At 42.9% G+C, this 26380-nt stretch overlaps 3 protein-coding genes across 3 annotated transcripts in view; 2 read left to right on the top strand and 1 right to left on the bottom strand.

Moving 5' to 3' along the window:
• Nucleotides 1-417: 417 nt before the first annotated feature.
• Nucleotides 418-4748, bottom strand: LOC120032189 (CCR4-NOT transcription complex subunit 2-like). The gene is made up of 3 exons (XM_038978170.1): nucleotides 4601-4748; nucleotides 3586-3730; nucleotides 418-2055 (listed from the first exon to the last, which is right to left on the bottom strand). The coding sequence occupies exons 1-3, from the start codon at nucleotides 4642-4644 to the stop codon at nucleotides 1969-1971; spliced, it is 276 nt and encodes a 91-aa protein (XP_038834098.1). The 5' UTR covers nucleotides 4645-4748; the 3' UTR covers nucleotides 418-1968.
• A 7807-nt stretch (nucleotides 4749-12555) lies between these two features.
• LOC120032237 (exocyst complex component 4-like) lies at nucleotides 12556-14818 on the top strand. The gene is made up of 2 exons (XM_038978232.1): nucleotides 12556-13063; nucleotides 13588-14818. The coding sequence occupies exon 1, from the start codon at nucleotides 12766-12768 to the stop codon at nucleotides 13027-13029; it is 264 nt and encodes an 87-aa protein (XP_038834160.1). The 5' UTR covers nucleotides 12556-12765; the 3' UTR covers nucleotides 13030-13063; nucleotides 13588-14818.
• Nucleotides 14819-15748: 930 nt separating this feature from the next.
• Nucleotides 15749-26380, top strand: part of LOC120032120 (leucine-rich repeat and guanylate kinase domain-containing protein-like) — a 28013-nt gene continuing 17381 nt past the window's right edge. The window contains exons 1-11 of the mRNA XM_038978061.1: nucleotides 15749-15754; nucleotides 16010-16114; nucleotides 16321-16402; nucleotides 16633-16733; nucleotides 17066-17147; nucleotides 17262-17386; nucleotides 19625-19768; nucleotides 20240-20320; nucleotides 20457-20543; nucleotides 23995-24101; nucleotides 24454-24573. Of these exons, the coding sequence (XP_038833989.1) occupies nucleotides 15749-15754; nucleotides 16010-16114; nucleotides 16321-16402; nucleotides 16633-16733; nucleotides 17066-17147; nucleotides 17262-17386; nucleotides 19625-19768; nucleotides 20240-20320; nucleotides 20457-20543; nucleotides 23995-24101; nucleotides 24454-24573 (1040 nt within the window). The remainder of the gene's footprint in view (nucleotides 15755-16009; nucleotides 16115-16320; nucleotides 16403-16632; nucleotides 16734-17065; nucleotides 17148-17261; nucleotides 17387-19624; nucleotides 19769-20239; nucleotides 20321-20456; nucleotides 20544-23994; nucleotides 24102-24453; nucleotides 24574-26380) is intronic.

Genomic DNA, 26380 nt, shown 5'->3' with positions numbered 1-26380 from the left:
ACACACAGCGCCACACGCAGACTCACACAAAGCCAGACACGCCACAGACACACAGCGCCACACGCAGACTCACACAGCGCCAGACACACCACGCCACACGCAGACTCACACAGCGCCAGACACGCCACAGACTCACACAAAGCCAGACGCCACAGACACACAGCGCCACACGCAGACTCACACAGCGCCAGACACGCCACAGACACACAGCGCCACACGCACTCACACAGCGCCACACGCAGACAGACTCACAGACAGACTCACACAAAGCCAGACACGCCACAGACACACAGCGCGACAGACAGACTCACACAGAGCCAGACACGCCACAGACACACAGCGCGACAGACAGACTCACACAGAGCCAGACACGCCACAGACACAGCGCAGCAGAAATCAACCCCCCACTCCGCATCATACAGGAGAAAGCCTTTCTACTTTATTAAAGAGAAGCTTTTTTCCAGAACGTGATCAGAAAATACAATACTGTTTTTTCATATTATTTTTATTTATTGTGTTTTTCTTTTCCTATGAAATGCTGCTGTTGAACAGTGAAGGGCTTCAGTCCTCATCTTCCTCCAATCGCATCCCTCCAAAACTACCATCACATGGGTACGGGTGTTCTTATTGGCTCACTGAGAATGTATCTGGCCCTTGTTTGTAGTGGTTGATGTTCTTCGTTGTTTAATTGAAAGTGTTCAGGGCGTGAGGCATGGTCCCCTGTCCTGACCAGTTATTGTCGTCCTCTATCCACCGGCTCCAGTACGGTTTTAATCCAGGTTATCTATTGTTATTGTTGACAGGCACGGTCCCCAGAACAGTCCCGTTTTATCCACGTCGTACGGTACGTCCACTATTGCACCGCTCCGTGCTCACCTCCTAAAAACGAGGTACAGCCGGGCGACAGTCTTGTTTTTATTTATTTTTAATCTTCTCCAAAATAGATGTCATATATATAATATATACACATCAAACATACATATCTTTAGTCATGTGTGATGCCTGAGCCCCCCCTCTCCCCAAAAAATGGAAAAACATGTACTTTTATTACAAAATTGTAACAAAGACTTGGGACAGTTCTTTCTCCGGTTCTGTTCATCCCTGGAAGGAGGATGAGTCTCAGTGAATATGGACAGCTGGAGGTTGTCTGTCACTGATTGGTGGATCATTCTTGTAGGCAGAAAAGGGGCGGAGAAATGGTGGGTGGAAAGGGAGCGAATGAGGGAATAAACTGAAGTTTAAAAAAAACGTATGTGTTTGAGAGTTAACGATATGTCCAAGCTGAACTATTATGGGTCTCGTCTTCACATATGAACAAATACACAAACATCTTTTGTGTTCTTTTATTACGAAATAGATCTACAATACGAACATTGCATTTTCTCCTGGCCTCTTGTCTGTCTGTCAGTCTGTCGGTGGGTTTTCCCCTCTGCTGGAGTAACATTGTGTTGTGTGTTGACATCTGCATGTCACCGTGTTTCTCTGAACACTTCTGTTGGATAACGACAGACCAACCTGGTTCTGTCAGAGAGGGTGTGTGTGTATTATGATGTCATGGTGCTTCGTGACCAATGGGGAGGTCTGAAGAATGAGGCGTAAACAAAAAGTTGTGAATGTTTTCAAAATGACAACCAACCAAAACAAAAAGGGAAAAGGTCAGGAAAAAGATGAAAAAGAAAGAAAAAAAAGATTAAAAAGAGAAACCAGCGTTTCATTGGGCGACACACCATTCATTTCGGGGAAGAAGGACCTGCTCGGAGCCAAAATGGTCACCGGGTTTCCCTTCATTTGGCCTAAAGTCAATTTGCCAGATGGTCGATCGTCGAGGAATAAAAAGCAGGATGCCTGAGCCAGCCACACCGGCATTCGCTGTCTGTCTGTCTGCTGTGAGTAACCAGGGCCAGGGACCAGAACTCAAACCAGGTCTAGGATCCCATGGTGGACTGAGAACGAGGGGAAGGAAGTCTCTCAGAAGGCTTGCTGAGCTGGGTTGTAGTTGAAGGTGGATGGCACGTGGGGTCTCTCCTCTAGCTTCTCGTATTCCAGATGAAACTCCTAGAAAGGGAGAAACAAGGATTTTAGGGACAGCAGTGGATAACGGCAGTGTTTCAGCTGAAGCAGCGGATAACGGCAGTGTTTCAGCTGAAGCAGCGGATAACGGCAGTGTTTCAGCTGAAGCAGCGGATAACGGCAGTGTTTCAGCTGAAGCAGCGGATAACGGCAGTGTTTCAGCTGAAGCAGCGGATAACGGCAGTGTTTCAGCTGAAGCAGCGGATAACGGCAGTGTTTCAGCTGAAGCAGCGGATAACGGCAGTGTTTCAGCAGAAGCAGTGGATAACGGCAGTGTTTCAGCTGAAGCAGCGGATAACGGCAGTGTTTCAGCTGAAACAGTGGATAACAGCAGTGTTTCAGCTGAAGCAGCATACTAAATACAGAACAGCTTCTCTTGTGGAGAAAATTGTACATATGATCCAACAATACTAGAAGCTTTCTACAGGGGGAATCAGCAGGTTTACAAATCCTCTGGGAGTGAATGATCCCAGATGTCAAGGGTCCATGTTGGAAACACACATGTGCACAATTGCATGGCAAAGCACATCTATTCAAATACCAAACCACATACACTTTTGAAATTGGAAAAGTCGTTGTTAGCTGGTCTTGAACCCCCAAACAACAGTATTTCTGATTACTAGTTGTAGCTACAACGCATTCAGGAAGTATTCAGACCCCTTCCCTTTTTCCACATCATGTTACAGCCTTACTCTAAAATGGATTAAATCGTTTTTCCCCCCAACAATCTACACACAATACCCCATAATGACATCACAATACCCCATAATGACATCACAATACCCCATAATGACATCACAATACCCCATAATGACATCACAATACCCCATAATGACATCACAATACCCCATAATGACAAAGTGAAAACAGGTCTTTTTTTTTGTTGAATGTATTATAGATTAAAAAAAAACTGAAATGGCTTATTTACATAAGTATTCAGACTCTTTGTTATGAGACTGGAAATTGAGCTCCAGTGCATCCTGTTTCCATTGATCATCCTTGAGATGTTTCTACAACTTGGACATGATTTGGAAAGGCACACACCGGTCTATATAAGTGGCCTCCATCATTCTTAAATGGAAGAAGTTTGTAACCACCTAGACTCTTCCTAGAGCTGTCTGCCAGGACAAACTGAGCAAACAGGGGAGAAGGGCCTTGGTCAGGGAGGTGACCAAGAACCCGAGAAGAATGGGAGAAACTCCTCAAATACAGGTGTGCCAAACTTACCCATGAAAACTCAAGGCTGTAATCGCTGCCAAAGGTGCTTCAACAAAGTACTGAGCAAAGGGTCTGAATACTTATATAAATGTTATATTTCTGTATTTCTTTTAAATTATACATATGCAAAAATTTCAAAAAAACTGTTCTTGCTTTTCATTATGGGGTTGAGTGTGTAGAAAAAAACAATTTAATCAATTTTATAATAAGGCTGTAACAAAGAAAATGTGGAAGAAGTCAAGGTCTGAATAGTTTCTGAATGCACTGTAACTACGGTAACAAGCCTGTGTCCTTCACCTTGGCTACTTTCCTCCAGTTAAGACAATCAAAGAAGTAGTAGGTGCCTCTCTCATAGGCGTTGGTCTTCAGAGTGGGCTCCATGCCCGGCGCCCGCGTGATCCACACACGCTCCTCCTTGTGGTACCGCCAGTCCCGGTTGAAGCTGAGGTTACAGGTCACACAAGTTAAGGGTCAAATGTTAGGGCACAGCATTGTATACGGTAGTAACATTTGCTTATAAGACTTGAAAGACAAACTACATTAAGTAGAAGTGGAGGTAGAAGGGGACCCTGACAACATAGAGGCGGCAGAAGGGGACCCTGACTACATAGAGGCGGCAGAAGGGGACCCTGACTACATAGAGGCGGCAGAAGGGGACCCTGACTACATAGAGGCGGCAGAAGGGGACCCTGACTACATAGAGGCGGCAGAAGGGGACCCTGACTACATAGAGGCGGCAGAAGGGGACCCTGACTACATAGAGGCGGCAGAAGGGGACCCTGACTACATAGAGGCGGCAGAAGGGGACCCTGACTACATAGAGGCGGCAGAAGGGGACCCTACTACATAGAGGCGGCAGAAGGGGACCCTGACTACATAGAGGCGGCAGAAGGGGACCCTGACTACATAGAGGCGGCAGAAGGGGACCCTGACTACATAGAGGGGCAGAGGGGACCCTGACTACATAGAGGCGGCAGAAGGGGACCCTGACTACATAGAGGCGGCAGAAGGGGACCCTGACTACATAGAGGCGGCAGAAGGGGACCCTGACTACATAGAGGCGGCAGAAGGGGACCCTGACTACATAGAGGCGGCAGAAGGGGACCCTGACTACATAGAGGCGGCAGAAGGGGAACGACTACAGAGGTATTTCTGCTTCATGTTCCATGTCAGTACCACTAAAACCCAGAGGAGGGCGCTTGTTCACAAGAAAAGGTGAGTAAAACAAACACCTCACCAAGCCTGTAACCATAGCAGACACTAGCTAGCCTAGCTGAGGAGCATCCTTCACACAGTGTGTCTGTATACGTACAGCTCTACTGCAGCCAGCAGCTGGAGGAGGTCTCCTCCGTTCATGTAGTAAAGATAAAACAGCAGGTCCTCTCCATACCGAGACAGTTTTATTGCAGCAAGCTGGAAGGAGAAGGGTGGAGGGGGAGAGAGAAGAGAGAGGAGAGAAGGGTGGAGGGGGAGAGAGAGAGAGAGAGGAGAGAAGGGTGGAGGGGGAGAGAGAAGAGAGAGGAGAGAAGGGTGGAGGGGGGAGAGAGAGAAGAGAGAGGAGAGAAGAGTGGAGAGGGAGGAGAGAGGGGGGGGGGGAGAGAGAGAGAGAGGAGAGAAGGGTGGAGGGGGAGAGAGAGAGAGAGAGAGGAGAGAAAGGGTGGAGGGGAGGAGAGAAGAGAGAGAGGAGAGAAGGGTGGAGGGGGAGAGAGAGAGAGAGAGGAGAGAAGGGTGGAGGGGAGAGAGAGAGAGAGAGGAGAGAAGGGTGGAGGGGGGAGAGAGAGAGAGAGAGGGAGAGAAGGGTGGAGGGGGAGAGAGAGAGAGAAGAGGAGAGAAGGGTGGAGGGGGAGAGAGAGAGAGAGAGAAGAGAAGGGTGGAGGGGGAGAGAGAGAGGAGAGAAGGGTGGAGGGGGAGAGAGAGAGAGAGAGGAGAGAAGGGTGGAGGGGGAGAGAGAGAGAGAGAGGAGAGGAGGGGGGGGGGGGAGAGAGAGAGAGAGAGGAGAGAGAAGGGTGGAGGGGAGAGAGAGAGAGAGAGGAGAGAAGGGTGGAGGGGGCGAGAGAGAGAAGAACCATCAATATACATATGGATTAAACTACCATCAATATACATATGGATTAAACTACCATCAATATACATATGGATTCAACCACCATCAAAATACATATGAATTATACAACCATCAATATAAAATTTCATTAAACCACCTTCAATATACATGTGGATTAAACCACCTTCAATATACATATGGATTCAACCACCTTCAATATACATATGGATTAAACAACCTTCAATATAAAATTGGATTAAACCACCATCAATATACATGTGGATTAAACCACCATCAATATACATATGGATTAAACCACCATTAATATACATATGAATTATACAACCATCAATATAAAATTGGATTAAACCACCTTCAATATACATATGGATTAAACAACCATCAATATACATATGGATTAAACCACCATCAACATACATATGGATTAAATCACCATCAATATACATATGGATTAAACCACCATCAATATACATATGGATTAAACAACCATCAATATACATATGGATTAAACCACCTTCAATATACATATGGATTATACAACCATCAATATACATATGGATTAAACCATCTTCAACATACATATGGATTAAACCACCTTCAATATATATATGGATTATACAACCATCAATATACATATGGATTAAACCACCATCAATATACATATGGATTATACAACCATCAATATAAAATTGGATTAAACCACCTTCAATATACATATGGATTAAACCACCTTCAATATACATATGGATTAAACCACCATCAATATACATATGGATTAAACCACCTTCAACATACATATGGATTAAACCACCTTCAATATACATATGGATTAAACCACCATCAATATACATATGGATTAAACCACCTTCAACATACATATGGATTAAACCACCTTCAACATACATATGGATTAAACCACCTTCAATATACATATGGATTAAACCACCTTCAATATACATATGGATTAAACCACCATCAATATACATATGGATTAAACCACCTTCAATATACATATGGATTAAACCACCATCAATATACATATGGATTAAACCACCATCAATATACATATGGATTCAACCACCTTCAACATACATATGGATTAAACCACCTTCAATATACATATGGATTAAACCACCATCAATATACATATGGATTAAACCACCATCAATATACATATGGATTAAATCACCATCAATATACATATGGATTAAACCACCATCAATATACATATGAATTATACAACCATCAATATAAAATTGGATTAAACCACCATCAATATACATATGGATTAAACCACCATCAATATACATATGAATTATACAACCATCAAAATAAAATTGGATTAAACCACCTTCAATATACATATGGATTAAACCACCTTCAATATATATATGGATTAAACCACCTTCAACATATATATGGATTAAACCACCTTCAACATACATATGGATTAAACCACCTTCAACATACATATGGATTAAACCACCTTCAACATACATATGGATTAAACCATCATCAATATACATATGGATTAAACCACCTTCAACATACATATGGATTAAACCACCTTCAATATACATATGGATTAAACCACCTTCAATATACATATGGATTAAACCACCTTCAATATGCATATGGATTAAACCACCTTCAATATACTTATGGATTAAACCACCTTCAATATACATATGGATTAAACCACCTTCAATATACATATGGATTAAACCACCATCAATATACATATGGATTAAACCACCTTCAATATACATATGGATTAAACCACCATCAACATACATATGGATTAAACCACCATCAATATACATATGGATTAAATCACCATCAATATACATATGGATTAAACCACCTTCAACATACATATGGATTAAACCACCTTCAATATACATATGGATTAAATCACCATCAATATACATATGGATTAAACTACCATCAATATACATATGGATTAAACTACCATCAATATACATATGGATTCAACCACCATCAAAATACATATGAATTATACAACCATCAATATAAAATTTCATTAAACCACCTTCAATATACATGTGGATTAAACCACCTTCAATATACATATGGATTCAACCACCTTCAATATACATATGGATTAAACAACCTTCAATATAAAATTGGATTAAACCACCATCAATATACATGTGGATTAAACCACCATCAATATACATATGGATTAAACCACCATTAATATACATATGAATTATACAACCATCAATATAAAATTGGATTAAACCACCTTCAATATACATATGGATTAAACAACCATCAATATACATATGGATTAAACCACCATCAACATACATATGGATTAAATCACCATCAATATACATATGGATTAAACCACCATCAATATACATATGAATTATACAACCATCAAAATAAAATTGGATTAAACCACCTTCAATATACATATGGATTAAACCACCTTCAATATATATATGGATTAAACCACCTTCAACATACATATGGATTAAACCACCTTCAACATACATATGGATTAAACCACCTTCAATATACATATGGATTAAACCATCATCAATATACATATGGATTAAACCACCTTCAACATACATATGGATTAAACCACCATCAATATACATATGGATTAAACCACCTTCAATATACATATGGATTAAACCACCTTCAATATACATATGGATTAAACCACCTTCAATATACTTATGGATTAAACCACCTTCAATATACATATGGATTAAACCACCTTCAATATACATATGGATTAAACCACCATCAATATACATATGGATTAAACCACCTTCAATATACATATGGATTAAACCACCATCAACATACATATGGATTAAACCACCATCAACATACATATGGATTAAACCACCATCAATATACATATGGATTAAATCACCTTCAACATACATATGGATTAAACCACCTTCAATATACATATGGATTAAATCACCATCAATATACATATGGATTAAACTACCATCAATATACATATGGATTAAACTACCATCAATATACATATGGATTCAACCACCATCAAAATACATATGAATTATACAACCATCAATATAAAATTTCATTAAACCACCTTCAATATACATGTGGATTAAACCACCTTCAATATACATATGGATTCAACCACCTTCAATATACATATGGATTATACAACCTTCAATATAAAATTGGATTAAACCACCATCAATATACATGTGGATTAAACCACCATCAATATACATATGGATTAAACCACCATTAATATACATATGAATTATACAACCATCAATATAAAATTGGATTAAACCACCTTCAATATACATATGGATTAAACAACCATCAATATACATATGGATTAAACCACCATCAACATACATATGGATTAAACCACCATCAATATACAGTTGAAGTCAGAAGTTTACATACACCTTAGCCAAATACATTTAAACTCAGTTTTTCCACAATTCTTGACATTTAATCCTAGTCAGTTAGGGTCCCATGGAAATTGCTCCCAAGGATGAACCAGACTAGTGAAGGTCTACAATTTTTTTTCTGAGGTCTTGGCTGATTTCTTTTGATTTTCCCATGATGTCAAGCAAAGAGGAACTGAGTTTGAAGGTAGGCCTTGTACCAGATCAACAGCATCATAGTGTTATGTGAGGCAGTATGGTACAGTAGTACCAGATCAACAACATCATAGTGTTATGTGAGGCAGTATGGTACAGTAGTACCAGATCAACAACATCATAGTGTTATGTGAGGCAGTATGGTACAGTAGTACCAGATCAACAACATCATAGTGTTATGTGAGGCAGTATGGTACAGTAGTACCTGATCAACAGCATCATAGTGTTATGTGTGGCAGTATGGTACAGTAGTACCAGATCAACAACATCATAGTGTTATGTGAGGCAGTATGGTACAGTAGTACCAGATCAACAACATCATAGTGTTATGTGAGGCAGTATGGTACAGTAGTACCTGATCAACAGCATCATAGTGTTATGTGTGGCAGTATGGTACAGTAGTACCAGATCAACAACATCATAGTGTTATGTGTGGCAGTATGGTACAGTAGTACCAGATCAACAACATCATAGTGTTATGTGAGGCAGTATGGTACAGTAGTACCAGATCAACAACATCATAGTGTTATGTGAGGCAGTATGGTACAGTAGTACCAGATCAACAACATCATAGTGTTATGTGAGGCAGTATGGTACAGTAGTACCTGATCAACAACATCATAGTGTTATGTGAGGCAGTATGGTACAGTAGTACTAGATCAACAACATCATAGTGTTATGTGTGGCAGTATGGTACAGTAGTACCAGATCAACAGCATCATAGTGTTATGTGAGGCAGTATGGTACAGTAGTACCAGATCAACAACATCATAGTGTTATGTGTGGCAGTATGGTACAGTAGTACCAGATCAACAACATCATAGTGTTATGTGAGGCAGTATGGTACAGTAGTACCAGATCAACAACATCATAGTGTTATGTGAGGCAGTATGGTACAGTAGTACCAGATCAACAACATCATAGTGTTATGTGAGGCAGTATGGTACAGTAGTACCAGATCAACAACATCATAGTGTTATGTGAGGCAGTATGGTACAGTAGTACCAGATCAACAACATCATAGTGTTATGTGAGGCAGTATGGTACAGTAGTACCTGATCAACAACATCATAGTGTTATGTGAGGCAGTATGGTACAGTAGTACCAGATCAACAACATCATAGTGTTATGTGAGGCAGTATGGTACAGTAGTACCAGATCAACAACATCATAGTGTTATGTGAGGCAGTATGGTACAGTAGTACCAGATCAACAACATCATAGTGTTATGTGAGGCAGTATGGTACAGTAGTACCAGATCAACAACATCATAGTGTTATGTGAGGCAGTATGGTACAGTAGTACCAGATCAACAACATCATAGTGTTATGTGAGGCAGTATGGTACAGTAGTACCTGATCAACAACATCATAGTGTTATGTGTGGCAGTATGGTACAGTAGTACCAGATCAACAACATCATAGTGTTATGTGTGGCAGTATGGTACAGTAGTACCAGATCAACAGCATCATAGTGTTATGTGAGGCAGTATGGTACAGTAGTACCAGATCAACAACATCATAGTGTTATGTGAGGCAGTATGGTACAGTAGTACCAGATCAACAACATCATAGTGTTATGTGAGGCAGTATGGTACAGTAGTACCAGATCAACAACATCATAGTGTTATGTGAGGCAGTATGGTACAGTAGTACCAGATCAACAACATCATAGTGTTATGTGAGGCAGTATGGTACAGTAGTACCAGATCAACAACATCATAGTGTTATGTGAGGCAGTATGGTACAGTAGTACCAGATCAACAACATCATAGTGTTATGTGAGGCAGTATGGTACAGTAGTACCAGATCAACAACATCATAGTGTTATGTGAGGCAGTATGGTACAGTAGTACCTGATCAACAGCATCATAGTGTTATGTGTGGCAGTATGGTACAGTAGTACCAGATCAACAACATCATAGTGTTATGTGTGGCAGTATGGTACAGTAGTACCAGATCAACAACATCATAGTGTTATGTGAGGCAGTATGGTACAGTAGTACCTGATCAACAACATCATAGTGTTATGTGAGGCAGTATGGTACAGTAGTACCAGATCAACAACATCATAGTGTTATGTGAGGCAGTATGGTACAGTAGTACCTGATCAACAGCATCATAGTGGTATGTGAGGCAGTATGGTACAGTAGTACCTGATCAACAGCATCATAGTGTTATGTGAGGCAGTATGGTACAGTAGTACCAGATCAACAACATCATAGTGTTATGTGAGGCAGTATGGTACAGTAGTACCAGATCAACAACATCATAGTGTTATGTGAGGCAGTATGGTACAGTAGTACCAGATCAACAGCATCATAGTGTTATGTGAGGCAGTATGGTACAGTAGTACCAGATCAACAACATCATAGTGTTATGTGAGGCAGTATGGTACAGTAGTACCTGATCAACAACATCATAGTGTTATGTGAGGCAGTATGGTACAGTAGTACCTGATCAACAACATCATAGTGTTATGTGAGGCAGTATGGTACAGTAGTACCTGATCAACAACATCATAGTGTTATGTGAGGCAGTATGGTACAGTAGTACCAGATCAACAACATCATAGTGTTATGTGAGGCAGTATGGTACAGTAGTACCAGATCAACAACATCATAGTGTTATGTGAGGCAGTATGGTACAGTAGTACCAGATCAACAACATCATAGTGTTATGTGAGGCAGTATGGTACAGTAGTACCAGATCAACAACATCATAGTGTTATGTGAGGCAGTATGGTACAGTAGTACCAGATCAACAACATCATAGTGTTATGTGAGGCAGTATGGTACAGTAGTACCAGATCAACAACATCATAGTGTTATGTGAGGCAGTATGGTACAGTAGTACCAGATCAACAACATCATAGTGTTATGTGTGGCAGTATGGTACAGTAGTACCAGATCAACAACATCATAGTGTTATGTGTGGCAGTATGGTACAGTAGTACCAGATCAACAGCATCATAGTGTTATGTGTGGCAGTATGGTACAGTAGTACCTGATCAACAACATCATAGTGTTATGTGAGGCAGTATGGTACAGTAGTACCTGATCAACAACATCATAGTGTTATGTGAGGCAGTATGGTACAGTAGTACCAGATCAACAACATCATAGTGTTATGTGAGGCAGTATGGTACAGTAGTACCTGATCAACAGCATCATAGTGTTATGTGTGGCAGTATGGTACAGTAGTACCAGATCAACAACATCATAGTGTTATGTGTGGCAGTATGGTACAGTAGTACCAGATCAACAACATCATAGTGTTATGTGAGGCAGTATGGTACAGTAGTACCAGATCAACAGCATCATAGTGTTATGTGTGGCAGTATGGTACAGTAGTACCAGATCAACAGCATCATAGTGTTATGTGAGGCAGTATGGTACAGTAGTACCAGATCAACAACATCATAGTGTTATGTGTGGCAGTATGGTACAGTAGTACCAGATCAACAACATCATAGTGTTATGTGTGGCAGTATGGTACAGTAGTACCTGATCAACAACATCATAGTGTTATGTGTGGCAGTATGGTACAGTAGTACCAGATCAACAACATCATAGTGTTGATTCCTTTTTCTCTACTCATCTGTACTACTGGTTACTGACCTCTGACCTCTCCTGTCCCCCATCTCCTTCCTCCCTCTAACCCCCTAACCACCATCTCCTCTCCCCCTTCCCTCTCCCCCTTTGCTCTGACCTCTCTGACCTCTGTCTTTCAGAGGGATTGGAATAACACAGAACATTCTCATGGGCGTTGAACAATGAAGTCATCTCCTCCCCTGTTTAGGCAGTACTATGAGATGCTGTACAACGCTGCAGATGAGCTGCTCAACCTGGTGGTGGACCAGGGCGTTCGCTACACAGAGCTGGAGTACATCCACGCCCTCAGCCTGCTGCAGAGGAGCCAGACGGGCGTGGGAGACCTGAGCACGCAGAACGTCCGGCTGCAGCGCCTCAAGGAGATCATCTGCGAGCAGGCAGCCTTCAAGCAGGCCACCAAGGACAAGAAGATCACTACTGTTTGAGAGGGGGGACATTGGGAGGCTGTTGTTGGCAATGGTCTGTTTGCATTACTGTCCAGTGTTTCTCAACCTCCTGTCTGGAAAAAGGGTTTAGATTAAAGCTAGTATTTTAGAGCTGACCTAGCAGTGTCAGCTAACCTTCTGAGGGACTGGTCAGCACCTCCACAGGGACGGGTGTTGAACTGCGTTTGTAAAAGTCCTAACTGAGTCTTCATTAGATCCTATGGCAGACCGTAAATAACCATGTAATATGTTTTGGGGGTTGAGATAATGCTGGTAGGCTGTACATTGAGTAGTTACTGATTTAAGGTTTGAACTTAGTTACCAATATGCATCTGTTGTTGTAACTCATCTGCTTATTCACTGGCAAGAATGCAGCCAGTTCCTCAAGAAATCACACACACACACTCTCCAATTTAAAAAATGACTCCCTTCAATCATCCCATATGTGGTCGGCCCTAGTCTCACCTGTGGAGAATGGGGGAATTTTCTGAGAGTCTGGCTTTGGGGCCTTTCTCATCTCATTGTCTTATTACATCTAACTGCTGCTCTCAATTACAGCTCTACCTCCAGCTCTCCCTCGTGGGCCCGCTGACTGTGTCTGCAATACCAGATGCCAGATTAGACTGTCGAGATTATCACTTCTCTCCTCCTGCTTGTGGCCATTTTGTGGACATTCTTCTTCCCCAAGGACAAAGAAAGAAATTGATTCCCCACCTCAGCTGTGGTTCACTCTATTTCTCTCTCACTTTTAGAATAATGTAGATTGGATATAATGTAGCTATAGCCGATTCTGATTATAGTATTTGCCACTGTCCTGAAAAAATACGTTAACTGTGCTGCAGCGTTGAGGTGTGCATGTGTGCTAGGGGATGGGGGCCAATGTATCCAGTACAATTTAAGTGTGTATATAGTCCCAACACTCAAGGTCTTGAACTTAATAGGGATGTAATTGCAAATCACTACTCCCCTTCCTACCACTACAACTGCTAAAACTTCTGCTAAAACTATTCTAAAGTGAATACACTTGCAAGGAGTCACAAATCATTCCTTCCCCTGCATCCCCTCAGTATGTTTAGTTAATTAACTCCGAGGAAAAGTACTTAACAAGAGCGGGGGAGGGAGGAAAGAGAACAGGGGAGAGTTGTGGCAGTGCTGCTCACCAGAACCCAGCGGAACCATCCATCATAATGACATGTAGGCTGGGATCAATATGAGCCTTGTGGTTGCCGGAGGGATTGCCTAGTGCCATAGGAACAGCATTTATTTTACTCAGCACACTCAAGACACACACATACACGTACACACACACAATAAACACGTCCTATATTACACACACACACGATGGAGGTCTCTATGGCTTGCAGTACTCTGCACAAGTGAGGAGTTTTTTTCTGCTGATTCTGTGAACAAGAGAACACTCCATCTGGATTTAAATGATCTGGTATATCGGACCCCTATACCCACATTTTAAATAATGTAAAGATCTACAAAAATATTTCACTTTTTTTTTTAAACGCTTTGCTTTATTTGTTTGTTTAAGACATGTCGTTTTGCACATCTACAGTGTGTAATATGAGAGTGGTTTCATGTCTGATGAGTTTTTTCACAAACACCTGATAAGAACGGAGGTTAATGAGTCCCTGTGTGATTTAAGGATTAATTTGATCATTTCTCCATTGTCTGTTAAAAGTCCCTTTCAGACCAATGCCTTGAATAGCAATCCTACACTGAATTAAAGATGACTTGCCATTGTGTACACTGATCTTGCTGAAATAAAACATCAAAATTCCTCTGTGTATATGAGCAGTTTGTGTGTTTTTGTACAATGAAAAGTGCCAGTTTCCTACCTTGGAACTAGTTTCTTCCATTGACACAGAGGAATTGATGAATGCCATACAGAACGAAACACTACCCAAACAACATGGTCTGTCTATGCGCTGTTGCACCGTATAATTCAAAATCTTTTCACATTGACACAAATTGACTTTGTCCCATGATGTCATTTTAGATAGACGGATCCAAAATATACACTGTCAGGAATTGAGCTCAGCTGCCAGATCTGATGGGACGTCAGAAGGCTTTTCTATAGAATGATCAAGACCTGTTGAAAGATGTCTGATGCACAAAGCACACTACTTTAAATCTAGTATGTCAAGCTTTTTCTGCATTTTGGTGAGCATGATTGAGGTTTCAACATGGTGATTAGTGTAAAGTTATTAGAAGATTTAATGGCGAATATTTGTCTCAGCACACTAAAATGAAAATGCAGGAATATATTACTTTTTCCAGATGGTGGAACCAGGGTTTGAAAGCTTTTATGAACTGTTGGGGAGTAAATGAATCAAAAACGACATATCCCACAGTTCAATTCACCTACTGACACGTCGTCATCGTTACTAAGCAACAGAGAACGCTATCCGCTCCAGCTGAGCCAACTTTCAAAATAGCTACCTACCAAGGCTAATTAGTAAGTAAAAATATACCAAAAGTATTCTCATGCCAAACAATTTCATTCAAAATGTCTTCTACTTCGACAATTTACAATTTGCAAGATATCGGGAAGCAAACAACGCCCCAGTATTCCTCTGGGTCACCCACTTGCTATCCTCATGAGTCAGTGACACAGGAGACCACTGATGCGCAACCATTTCCTGCTGTGGTTCATCAGCCGTGTGCAGACACGTTTTCAACCTCCGAGGAAGAGAAGGAGGAGAAGACAATGGAGGTAAGGGAGGAAGCTAGGGGTAACAGCTAAATTAATAAAGATGCTAGCTGCTTTAGTCAGATGGGCCATGAGGCTTGGTGAATAAGACGCTGTTAATGTTAATTACTTTGAGGATGCAAGCAACTTCTCTCTCTCTCTTTCTACTCAGAGTTTCATAATAACAGAAGTTTGGTGCAAAAAAACAATGCATTGACAATGCATGACTTGTTCTATTGTGTACTGCAAAACATTTTGATGTAGCTATGTCTCATACAGAAACACGATGGTGTGTTGACTGAAGAGGACGTTTCCAGCTGTTTATCCAACCTGGGACACTCTGCCACTGGACTAGAGCATGTCTACCAGTTCCTCTGTGCGCCTGTAAGAACACATACACACACTTCAGGTTGATAGTGTAACCCCATCAATCGCTGATAATATGCTTCACAAGAGTAACTGTTTTCCATCAGACTATACGCGGAAGAGTATCTAACAAATCTGTTTACTTTCCATTTGTGTTGTGGTTCTTTTCTTGTTTTGTTTTCTATGTCACGTGGAATTCAATTTCGGAATATGTCTCTATCCAGGGTCGAAATCTGAATAATGTATCCATCCTATGCAATTACGTCCACCTTCAAAAGCTAGAACTTCCTTACAACAAAATAAAAGGTGTGTGTGTCTCATATTAACAAATGCACTGTATGCCTTGTTAGGATTCTAATTACTGATATAGAAAATGTAGCTTGATTAGCCTAATTAATTAAACAACGGTTAATTTCTCATCGGTGCCCTTGTAACTTCTTCTATGCTTCTGGTCTGTATAAAAACAGTTGTGTGGCAGGTGTTGCCATCTCTCCCACTCTGCTCGCCCGACTCTCCTAATGTTTGTTGACTGGTAGATTTATCCTGTGTAAGCCACATGCCGTATCTCATCATCCTGGACGCCTCCCACAACCAACTCACCGACTTCTTTGGATTCCAGCCGCCCAAGAACCTCAAGGTGGGACCTTCAGCAGACAGGATAAGACAACGGTTGATTTGTGGCTTGGGATTTCTTGATGCCTATAGTCCCAGAAGATGGGTTCCAATCATCATAGACCATTTATACTGTAGTGTCATTCCATATGCTTACTAAGTATTACCTACCCTGCAATGACAAGGAACTTACCAGGGCTGACTTCTTCTTATTGTTTGTCAGTGAGTTATACAGTACTAGTAGAAGTTATCATATTATACATGCATTTGGTTGTTTATTTTCATTTTTCTTCATTGCAAAAAGCATTTAAAGATTGGTCCATTTGATTCACTATTCATGTTTGTTGTATTCCGCAGGAGGTTAACTTTTCCCATAACCAGATGTCAGTGATGACACATTTGTCAGCCTACTCGTCTTTGAGTAAACTGAATCTGGACTGTATCCTTCAAAATGTATTTACACACACACACACACACACACGTACACGTCAAGTTCTTATCTAGACTACTTCCTCATTCTATACCATTCTTAACATGTGCCCGTTCTGGATAGACAACTGTTTCAGTGAGATCGGTGGTCTGCTGCATTGTGACAGCCTCACACACCTCAGCCTGGCACACAACAAGATCTCCTGTATCAGTGGCCTGGACAACCTGCCAATCAAAGACCTCTGTCTGGTAGGTCCTAACTTGAATTATTCAATTTCTAACACTTTTCATGTGTGTTATATATGGAGATGTTACTTTACATGAATAATTACATTGCGTGTGTTTGTTGAATAGTTTGATTCTTAAAGATAATATTTTACCATGCGTTATGCTCATTTATGAATATGCCTATCCGGTTGTATAGACGCAGCTCTCCAAGCTCATCAGTACTGTGGTTAGTGGTTGGTCTTGTGGCTGATTTAATATGGCCTACAGACTAGGACACAAGTGTTTTCTTGTGAATCAGTTGTTTTCTGTTTTCACCTTGATGTCCCTACCTGCTGTCTACATTCTTCCATTATGTCATGGCTTTTCTAAAAGGTTTCCCCCCCAGTATGGTGCCAGTTATGCTACACACAATATTTGACCACTTCTTTCTCTTCAAACATGACGACAGCAGGTGGTGTATTTTTAACTCTCCCCTCCCCCCTCTCCTGTCTCATATTTAAACCACAGACATAATTGAGCTTCAGCTTTTCAAAGACACACAGACATGGGCTCCAGTGTGAGAGCCACCATATGGCTGTGCCAGCGGGCCTCCAGACCCTTCCCTCTCCCTCTCTGACGGATGCTGGTGTCCTTTATCAAAGTGATTCCTCATCGTCAGCACGATGTAGCCGTGTCCCCTGTCCGCTTCCACCCTCCCCTCTGGGACCAGCTGCCGGCGGTGTGAGCAGGCCTGGACCCTGTTCAACACCCCCTCCTCTCCTCTCTTATTCCTTCACCCCTCCATAGCATCCCAGCCGCTGTCTCCATCTCCCCTCCCCCTTCCCTCTCGGCCCTCTCCTGCCCAGCCCCGCTCCCCAACAGCGTGCTACCTGTCAGCCAGCCTCCTCTCTCAGCCCATCACACCCTGGCCTCGAGAGCTTCCAGGGCTCCGCGCGGTCACCGTCCCCCGCTGTCGGCAGCCCTCTGCCAGAAAGGCTAGTGGAGGAGGGCAGGGCATGGGGGCCGCGGGGGCTGGATCATAAATGACAGCCCACGCAGGGGGAAGGTGGGGTGGGGATGGGTAGTTATAGAGCAGGAGGGATGGTGGGTTCTAGAGGAGAGGAGGACTGGTCTGTAGTGCTTTTGGCATGCCCACACCAGTGTCTGGCCAGCTGTTCACCTGTCACTCCTCACCTGTCAGCCCAGACCATTGGAGCTGGCCTGTCAATCATACACACGTCTCAGGGAAAAGTTTTATACTCCTTACAGATGGGGAAGGGAACACTCAATGTTAACTTTGATAGTGAGGGTGTGGTGTGTGTGTGTGTGTGTGTGTGTGTGTGTGTGTGTGTGTGTGTGTGTGTGTGTGTGTGTGTGTGTGTGTGTGTGTGTGTGTGTGTGTGTGTGTGTGTGTGTCACACAGGAATCACACACACACAATAGTACACACCAATAACACATCAACCATCACAATGCAAGACAATAGCATACGCTGAACTCACACACATTCGCAAACACTCACCCAAACACACAAACACACACAAACAAAGAAACTTTTGCAATAGGGTTCATTAACCTAACATTGCTGTCCTGTTTCTCAGACAGAAGAACTGGATATGAACCAGGATTTCACAACCCTTATCCCTGTGGAGGATTCAATACAATCATTAACAACTTGCATTCCTACAACGGTATTTCTTTCAGGCCAACCATTTGTCAGGGCAATAATTAATATCAACAAGAACTATCCTTGGAGGACTAGTGTTCATTGCACTGTGGGTTGTAAGGTGTCCAGTAAAATTATAGAGCAGAAACACAGCAACATGTCAGCAATATGTTTGATAGTAAATTAGCATTCACTGAGCGCCACCAAACAAATGTTTTCCATGGTAAACAAACAGTGTGTGTTTGTTTCAATATAATTGTCATTGTGGGTCCAGCATCGCTTATTAGCCCCGAGAACAGCAGCGGTCCAATCAGCACAGTATGTACTTGCATGTGCAACTGTTTGTCTGTGTGTGTGTCTGTGTGTGTGTGTGTGTGTGTGTGTGTGTGTGTGTGTGTGTGTGTGTGTGTGTGTGTGTGTGTGTGTGTGTGTGTGTGTGTGTGTGTGTGTGCGTGTGACATGGGCGTGTGTATGTGTGTGTGTAGGAGGAGGGAGAGTTGTGTGTGCGTGCGTGTGTGTGAGCTTATATGAGTTCATTAATATGTGTGTGTGTATTTGTTCACACGGTATTCATATTCCCAGTGTTTGTCATGTATCACGTCCTCTCTGTCCAGAGGGGGAATCAGATTGAGAAGATAGAGAACGTGGAGACTCTGAGAACCCTGCAGGTCCTGGATCTGTCTCTGAACCGGATCACCAGTCTGTCAGGCCTGCAGAATCTCCATCTGCTGGGCTCCATCAACCTGGAGAGGAACCTGGTGAGACACAGTCCATTCCTTAATGTCCTGCTCTCTTGTCAACCTGGAGAGGAACCTGGTGAGACACAGTCCATTCCTTAATGTCCTGCTCTCTTGTCAACCTGGAGAGGAACCTGGTGAGACACAGTCCATTCCTTAATGTCCTGCTCTCTTGTCAACCTGGAGAGAAACCTGGTGAGACACAGTCCATTTCTTAATGTCCTGCTCTCTTGTCAACCTGGAGAGGAACCTGGTGAGACACAGTCCATTCCTTAATGTCCTGCTCTTGTCTCTGCCACTGTCTGCATGGTACCAATGGCCAGTATCACTAAACCACCTAGCGACTGTATACCAGGAGCTGAGTGATAAAGCTATTCCACTGCATCAACTGATAGATTGGCTGTGGTATTAAATGTAGTTTTAATCGTTTTTAAAGGATTTATTCTTAATCCAAGCATCTGATCTTTTTTGTGTATGATATACTGTTCTCAGATCAGTGAAATCAAGGAGGCCACACACATCCATGACCTGTGCCTGCTCCGAGAGCTGAATCTGCAGAGAAACCTAGTCCAGGTAGCTGCACTGCACCTACACCCAGAACACATCACTAAACTAACAAGTTAGCTCCCTAATGCTGTCTGCTTCCTCTGTACTGACAATAGACATGTCCATGAAAATGCTGCTTCTTTCACTGTCGTTTCAACCTCAGGAGCAACTGGACTATAGACTGGCAGTGATCTTCCTCCTTCAACACCTGACTGGCCTGGACCAGGAGAAAGTCACAGTAGAGGAGAAGGCAGGTTGGATGTATGAGATGGTTATCAGTGATGGAACTTAAGGTTTTTGGGCACTAGTAGACTGGCGCTGGCCAGCCGGGCTAGTAGACTGGCGCTGGCCAGCCGGGCTAGTAGACTGGCGCTGGCCAGCCGGGCTAGTAGACTGGTGCTGGCCAGCCGGCTAGTAGACTGGTGCTGGCCACCCAGCTAGTAGACTGGTGCTGGCCAGCCGGCTAGTAAAGCACAATTGATACTAGCCTACAGTAGGTCCAAAATCTGATAGGTGAAGATGGAAAAGACAACCTTTCTCCTGCATCTCGGGCTAGCTGGGTAATGTTCTGCTAGGTGTCCATCCCTGTGTGTAATACTGTGCCTATAGCAAGTGGAGGAGGGGCATCAATAACTGAGTGGCATGTTTTGCTAATTGGGACAGTGAATGCTAACCTAGTATGTTGTTTATTTAAAACAGTGGGCATCTGTCAGGATCTGTACCGGTTTATAATATAGGTCAGTGATACAGTTGAAGTCGGAAGTTTACATACACTTAGGTTGGAGTCATTAAAACTCGTTTTTCAACCACTCCACAAATTTCTTGTTAACAAACTATAGTTTTGGCAAGTCGGTTAGTACATCTACTTTGTGCATGACACAAGTAATTTTTCCAACAATTGTTTACAGACAGATTATTTCACTTATAATTCACTGTATCACAATTCCAGTGGGTCAGAAGTTTGCATACACTAAGTTGACAGCTTGGAACATTCCAGAAAATGATGTCATGGCTTTAGAAGCTTCTGATAGGCTAATTGACATCATTTGAGTCAATTGGAGGTGTACCTGTGGATGTATTTCAAGGCCTACCTTCAAACTCAGTGCCTCTTTGCTTGACATCATGGGAAAAACAAAAGAAATCAGCCAAGACCTCAGAAAGATATTTGTAGACCTCCACAAGTCTGAAGGTACCACGTTCCTCTGTACGAACAATAGTACGCAAGTATGAACACCATGGGACCACACAGCCGTCATACCACTCAGGAAGGAGACGCGTTCTGTCTCCTAGAGATGAACGTACTTTGGTGCGAAAAGTGCAAATCAATCCCAGAACAACAGCAAAGGACCTTGTGAAGATGCTGGAGGAAACAGGTACAAAAGTATCTATATCCACAGTAAAACGAGCCCTATATCGACATAACCTGAAAGGCCTCTCAGCAAGGAAGAAGCCACTGCTCCAAAACCACCATGAAGAAAAAGCCAGACTACAGTTTGCAACTGCACATAGGGAGAAAAATCGTACTTTTTGTAGAAATATCCTCAAGAACTGTTTGGCCATAATGACCATTGTTATGTTAGGAGGAAAAAGGGGGAAGGCTTGCAAGCCAAAGAACACCATCCCAACCGTGAAGCACGGGGGTGGCAGCATCATGTTGTGGGGGTGCTTTGCTGCAGGAGGGACTGGTGCACTTCACAAAATAGATGGCATCATGAGGCAGGAAAATGATGTGGATATATTGAAGCAACATCTCAAGACATCAGTCAGGAAGTTAAAGTTTGGTTGCAAATGGGTCTTCCAAATGCACAATGACCCCAAGCATACTTCCAAAGTTGTGGCAAATGGCTTAAGGATAACAAAGTCAAGGTATTGGAATGGCCATCACAAAGCCCTGACCTCAATCCTATAGAAAATGTGTGGGCAGAACTGAAAAAGCGTGTGCGAGCAAGGAGGCCTACAAACCTGACTCAGTTACACCAGCTCAGTCAGGAGGAATGGGCCAGAATTCACACAACTTATTGTGGGAAGCTTGTGGAAGGCTACCCGAAATGTTTGACCAAAGTTATACAATTTAAAGGCAATGCTACCAAATACTAAGTGAGTGTATGTAAACTTCTGACCCACTGGGAATGTGATGAAAGAAATAAAATCTGAAATAAATCATTCTCTCTACTATTATTCTGACATTTCACATTCTTAAAATGAAGTGGTGATCCTAACTGACCTAAGACAGGGAATTTGTACTAGGATTACATTTCAGGAATTGTGGAAAAACTGAGTTTAAATGTAATTGGCTAAGGTGTATGTAAACTTCTGACTTCAACTGTACATACGTTACTTCTAGATAGGACTGACTTGAAATAAGATATTTATCGGCAATGTGACGTATGATTGTCTCCTCTGTGTTCCCCAGGTGTCTGCTGTGAACATTGTTACATATGAACGTCTCCTCTGTGTTCCCCAGGTGTCTGCTGTGAACATTGTTACATATGAACGTCTCCCTCTGTGTTCTCCAGGTGTCTGCTGTGAACATTGTTACATATGAACGTCTCCTCTGTGTTCCCCAGGTGTCTGCTGTGAACATTGTTACATATGAACGTCTCCCTCTGTGTTCTCCAGGTGTCTGCTGTGAACATTGTTACATATGAACGTCTCCCTCTGTGTTCTCCAGGTGTCTGCTGTGAACATTGTTACATATGAACGTCTCCCTCTGTGTTCTCCAGGTGTCTGCTGTGAACATTGTTACATATGAACGTCTCCCTCTGTGTTCCCCAGGTGTCTGCTGTGAACATTGTTACATATGAACGTCTCCCTCTGTGTTCCCCAGGTGTCTGCTGTGAACATTGTTACATATGAACGTCTCCCTCTGTGTTCTCCAGGTGTCTGCTGTGAACATTGTTACATATGAACGTCTCCTCTGTGTTCCCCAGGTGTCTGCTGTGAACATTGTTACATATGAACGTCTCCCTCTGTGTTCCCCAGGTGTCTGCTGTGAACATTGTTACATATGAACGTCTCCTCTGTGTTCCCCAGGTGTCTGCTGTGAACATTGTTACATATGAACGTCTCCTCTGTGTTCCCCAGGTGTCTGCTGTGAACATTGTTACATATGAACGTCTCCTCTGTGTTCTCCAGGTGTCTGCTGTGAACATTGTTACATATGAACGTCTCCTCTGTGTTCCCCAGGTGTCTGCTGTGAACATTGTTACATATGAACGTCTCCTCTGTGTTCCCCAGGTGTCTGCTGTGAACATTGTTACATATGAACGTCTCCCTCTGTGTTCTCCAGGTGTCTGCTGTGAACATTGTTACATATGAACGTCTCCTCTGTGTTCCCCAGGTGTCTGCTGTGAACATTGTTACATATGAACGTCTCCCTCTGTGTTCTCCAGGTGTCTGCTGTGAACATTGTTACATATGAACGTCTCCTCTGTGTTCCCCAGGTGTCTGCTGTGAACATTGTTACATATGAACGTCTCCTCTGTGTTCCCCAGGTGTCTGCTGTGAACATTGTTACATATGAACGTCTCCCTCTGTGTTCTCCAGGTGTCTGCTGTGAACATCGTTACATATGAACGTCTCCTCTGTGTTCTCCAGGTGTCTGCTGTGAACATTGTTACATATGAACGTCTCCCTCTGTGTTCTCCAGGTGTCTGCTGTGAACATTGTTACATATGAACGTCTCCCTCTGTGTTCCCCAGGTGTCGGCTGTGAACAAGTTCGACCCTCCTCTGGAGGTGGTGGCAGCCAGGGAGCACATGAGTCACATGGTATACCAGCTGATGCAGCCCCAGGTCATCTACGATAGGTAAAAACATCACGACCCACCAACTACCCTGACTGGACTACCCTCCTTATAACTCCGACTTTCAGCCAATCAGAAGTCGCTACGATGAATATTCTAAATAAAGCTTACATACTAAATTAACTTGTGCTCGCAATCTTTAAAAATGAAGAAACCCAGCTTTTCTGACATTTATGCTCTATTTATACATCATAGAAACTGACCTATCCCCTGGCCTGGAAAAATCAGATTTTTCTGATTGGCTTGTTGTCCTGAACAATGGTAAAGTAATTCCTAGACTCTTTATCCTTGTGCTCTCCCTCTCTCTAAATGGTGTACTGTGTCATCCATGTGTTGCTGTGTGCGTGTGTCCCAGCACCCTGCCCAGTCTGGACTCTCCCTACCCCATGCTGGTGTTGACTGGGCCCCAGGCTTGTGGGAAGAGAGAGCTGGCCCACAAGCTCTGCCGAGAGTTCAACGACTTCTTCGCCTACGGGTGAGTCCCAAGGGCCAAATGGTACCCTATTTCCTACATAGTAGTGCACTACTTTTGGCAACCTGTGGCCAAACTCTGAGGGCTTGTATGCATCCATAAATGCACACTTTTCCATATATAGTTGTTGCGATTCGTTCTGAAGGTAGGTAAGGAGTCAAGCGCAGGAGAGCAGAGATGTCAATGTAGCGTTTTTTTAATAGGCAAGTACCAAAACGGTACAGGTACAATGATCAAAAAACACCCAAGACAAATGGGAACTCACAGTTACTCACGGAAGGAGAAAAACCCACGCTCCTTACTATAATAAACACACGTGAATAAACTGAGGAAAGCCTCTACAAGCAACATGAAAAATAATCCCGCACAAACCTACGCGGGGAAACAGATAAATATACACACAGGAATTAAAGCAAATGAAAACCAGGTGTGAAGGAACCAAAGACAAAACAAACGGAAAAAGAAAAATGGATCGGTGATGGCTAGTAGGCCGGCGACGCCGACCGCCGCCCGAACAGGGAGAGGAACTACCTTCGGTGGAAGTCGTGACAATAGTGCACTACTTTTGGCCAGCTTGCTTCTAGGATTTTGTGCTCATCGGAATAGACTTTATCAAAGGATGCAGTTACCTTGAATATGAGAAGGCCTGGTCACAGAGGTGAAGGGTTAGGGTTATTGTTTAGGATGGTACTAAATATATTTCACTAGGATCCCCTCTGGTTCCCCATCCATAGATACATGATACTTCCACACTGTTAAACCAGATGGTCAATACTTCCAACACATGAGCAATGGCGAGTGATAAATAACAAGGTTCCCTACGACGGGCAGTAGAAGAACTATAGAAGCAGTAAATAGTGGTATAGAGAGCACATACACTGGAGCGCTGGAATCAAAAGAGCATCTGCTGGACATGGCTTGTCTGTGGCTCTCACCTCACGCTGGTTTTAATAGAAACCTCTTCACCAGGGTTCTCTATCCCTGTTCCTGGAGAGATAGCCTCCTGTAGGTTTTAACCCTGTTCCTGGAGAGATACCCTCCTGTAGGTTTTAACCCTGTTCCTGGAGAGATACCCTCCTGTAGGTTTTAACCCTGTTCCTGGAGAGCTACCCTCCTGTAGGTTTTAACCTTGTTCCTGGAGAGATACCCTCCTGTAGGTTTTAACCCTGTTCCTGGAGAGATACCCTCCTGTAGGTTTTATCCCTGTTCCTGGAGAGATACCCTCCTGTAGGTTTTAACCCTGTTCCTGGAGAGATACCCTCCTGTAGGATTTATCCCTGTTCCTGGAGAGATACCCTCCTGTAGGATTTATCCCTGTTCCTGGAAAGATACCCTCCTGTAGGTTTTAACCCTGTTCCTGGAGAGCCACCCTCCTGTAGGTTTTAACCCTGTTCCTGGAGAGATACCTTCCTGTAGGTTTTAACCCAAACCCTGTTCCCGGAGAGATACCCCCTGTAGGTTTTAACCCTGTTCCTGGAGAGATACCCTCCTGTAGGTTTTAACCCTGTTCCTGGAGAGATACCCTCCTGTAGGTTTTATCCCTGTTCCTGGAGAGATACCCTCCTGTAGGTTTTAACCCTGTTCCTGGAGAGATACCCTCCTGTAGGTTTTAACCCTGTTCCTGGAGAGATACCCTCCTGTAGGTTTTAACCCTGTTCCTGGAGAGATACCCTCCTGTAGGTTTTAACCCTGTTCCTGGAGAGATACCCTCCTGTAGGTTTTAACCCAAACCCTGTTCCTGGAGAGGTACCCTCCTGTAGGTTTTAACCCTGTTCCTGGAGAGCCACCCTCCTGTAGGTTTTAACCCTGT

Source organism: Salvelinus namaycush, chromosome 38 (genome assembly GCF_016432855.1).
Source record: "Salvelinus namaycush isolate Seneca chromosome 38, SaNama_1.0, whole genome shotgun sequence".
Classification (NCBI taxonomy): Eukaryota; Metazoa; Chordata; class Actinopteri; order Salmoniformes; family Salmonidae; genus Salvelinus; species Salvelinus namaycush.
Note: the sequence above shows the minus strand (reverse complement) of the source record. Positions and strands in the feature narration are given on the sequence as shown.

What these genes read in the sequence shown, in the direction of transcription:
- LOC120032189 (XM_038978170.1), bottom strand. Translation starts at nt 4,644, where the DNA reads ATGAACGGAGGAGACCTCCTCCAGCTGCTGGCTGCAGTAGAGCT. An exon ending in CTGCTGGCTGCAGTAGAGCT is followed by an intron (nt 3,731 to 4,600) that starts GTACGTATACAG and finishes CTGTAACCTCAG; the next exon opens with CTTCAACCGGGACTGGCGGT. An exon ending in ACTGGAGGAAAGTAGCCAAG is followed by an intron (nt 2,056 to 3,585) that starts GTGAAGGACACA and finishes CTCCCTTTCTAG; the next exon opens with GAGTTTCATCTGGAATACGA.
- LOC120032237 (XM_038978232.1), top strand. Translation starts at nt 12,766, where the DNA reads ATGAAGTCATCTCCTCCCCTGTTTAGGCAGTACTATGAGATGCTGTAC.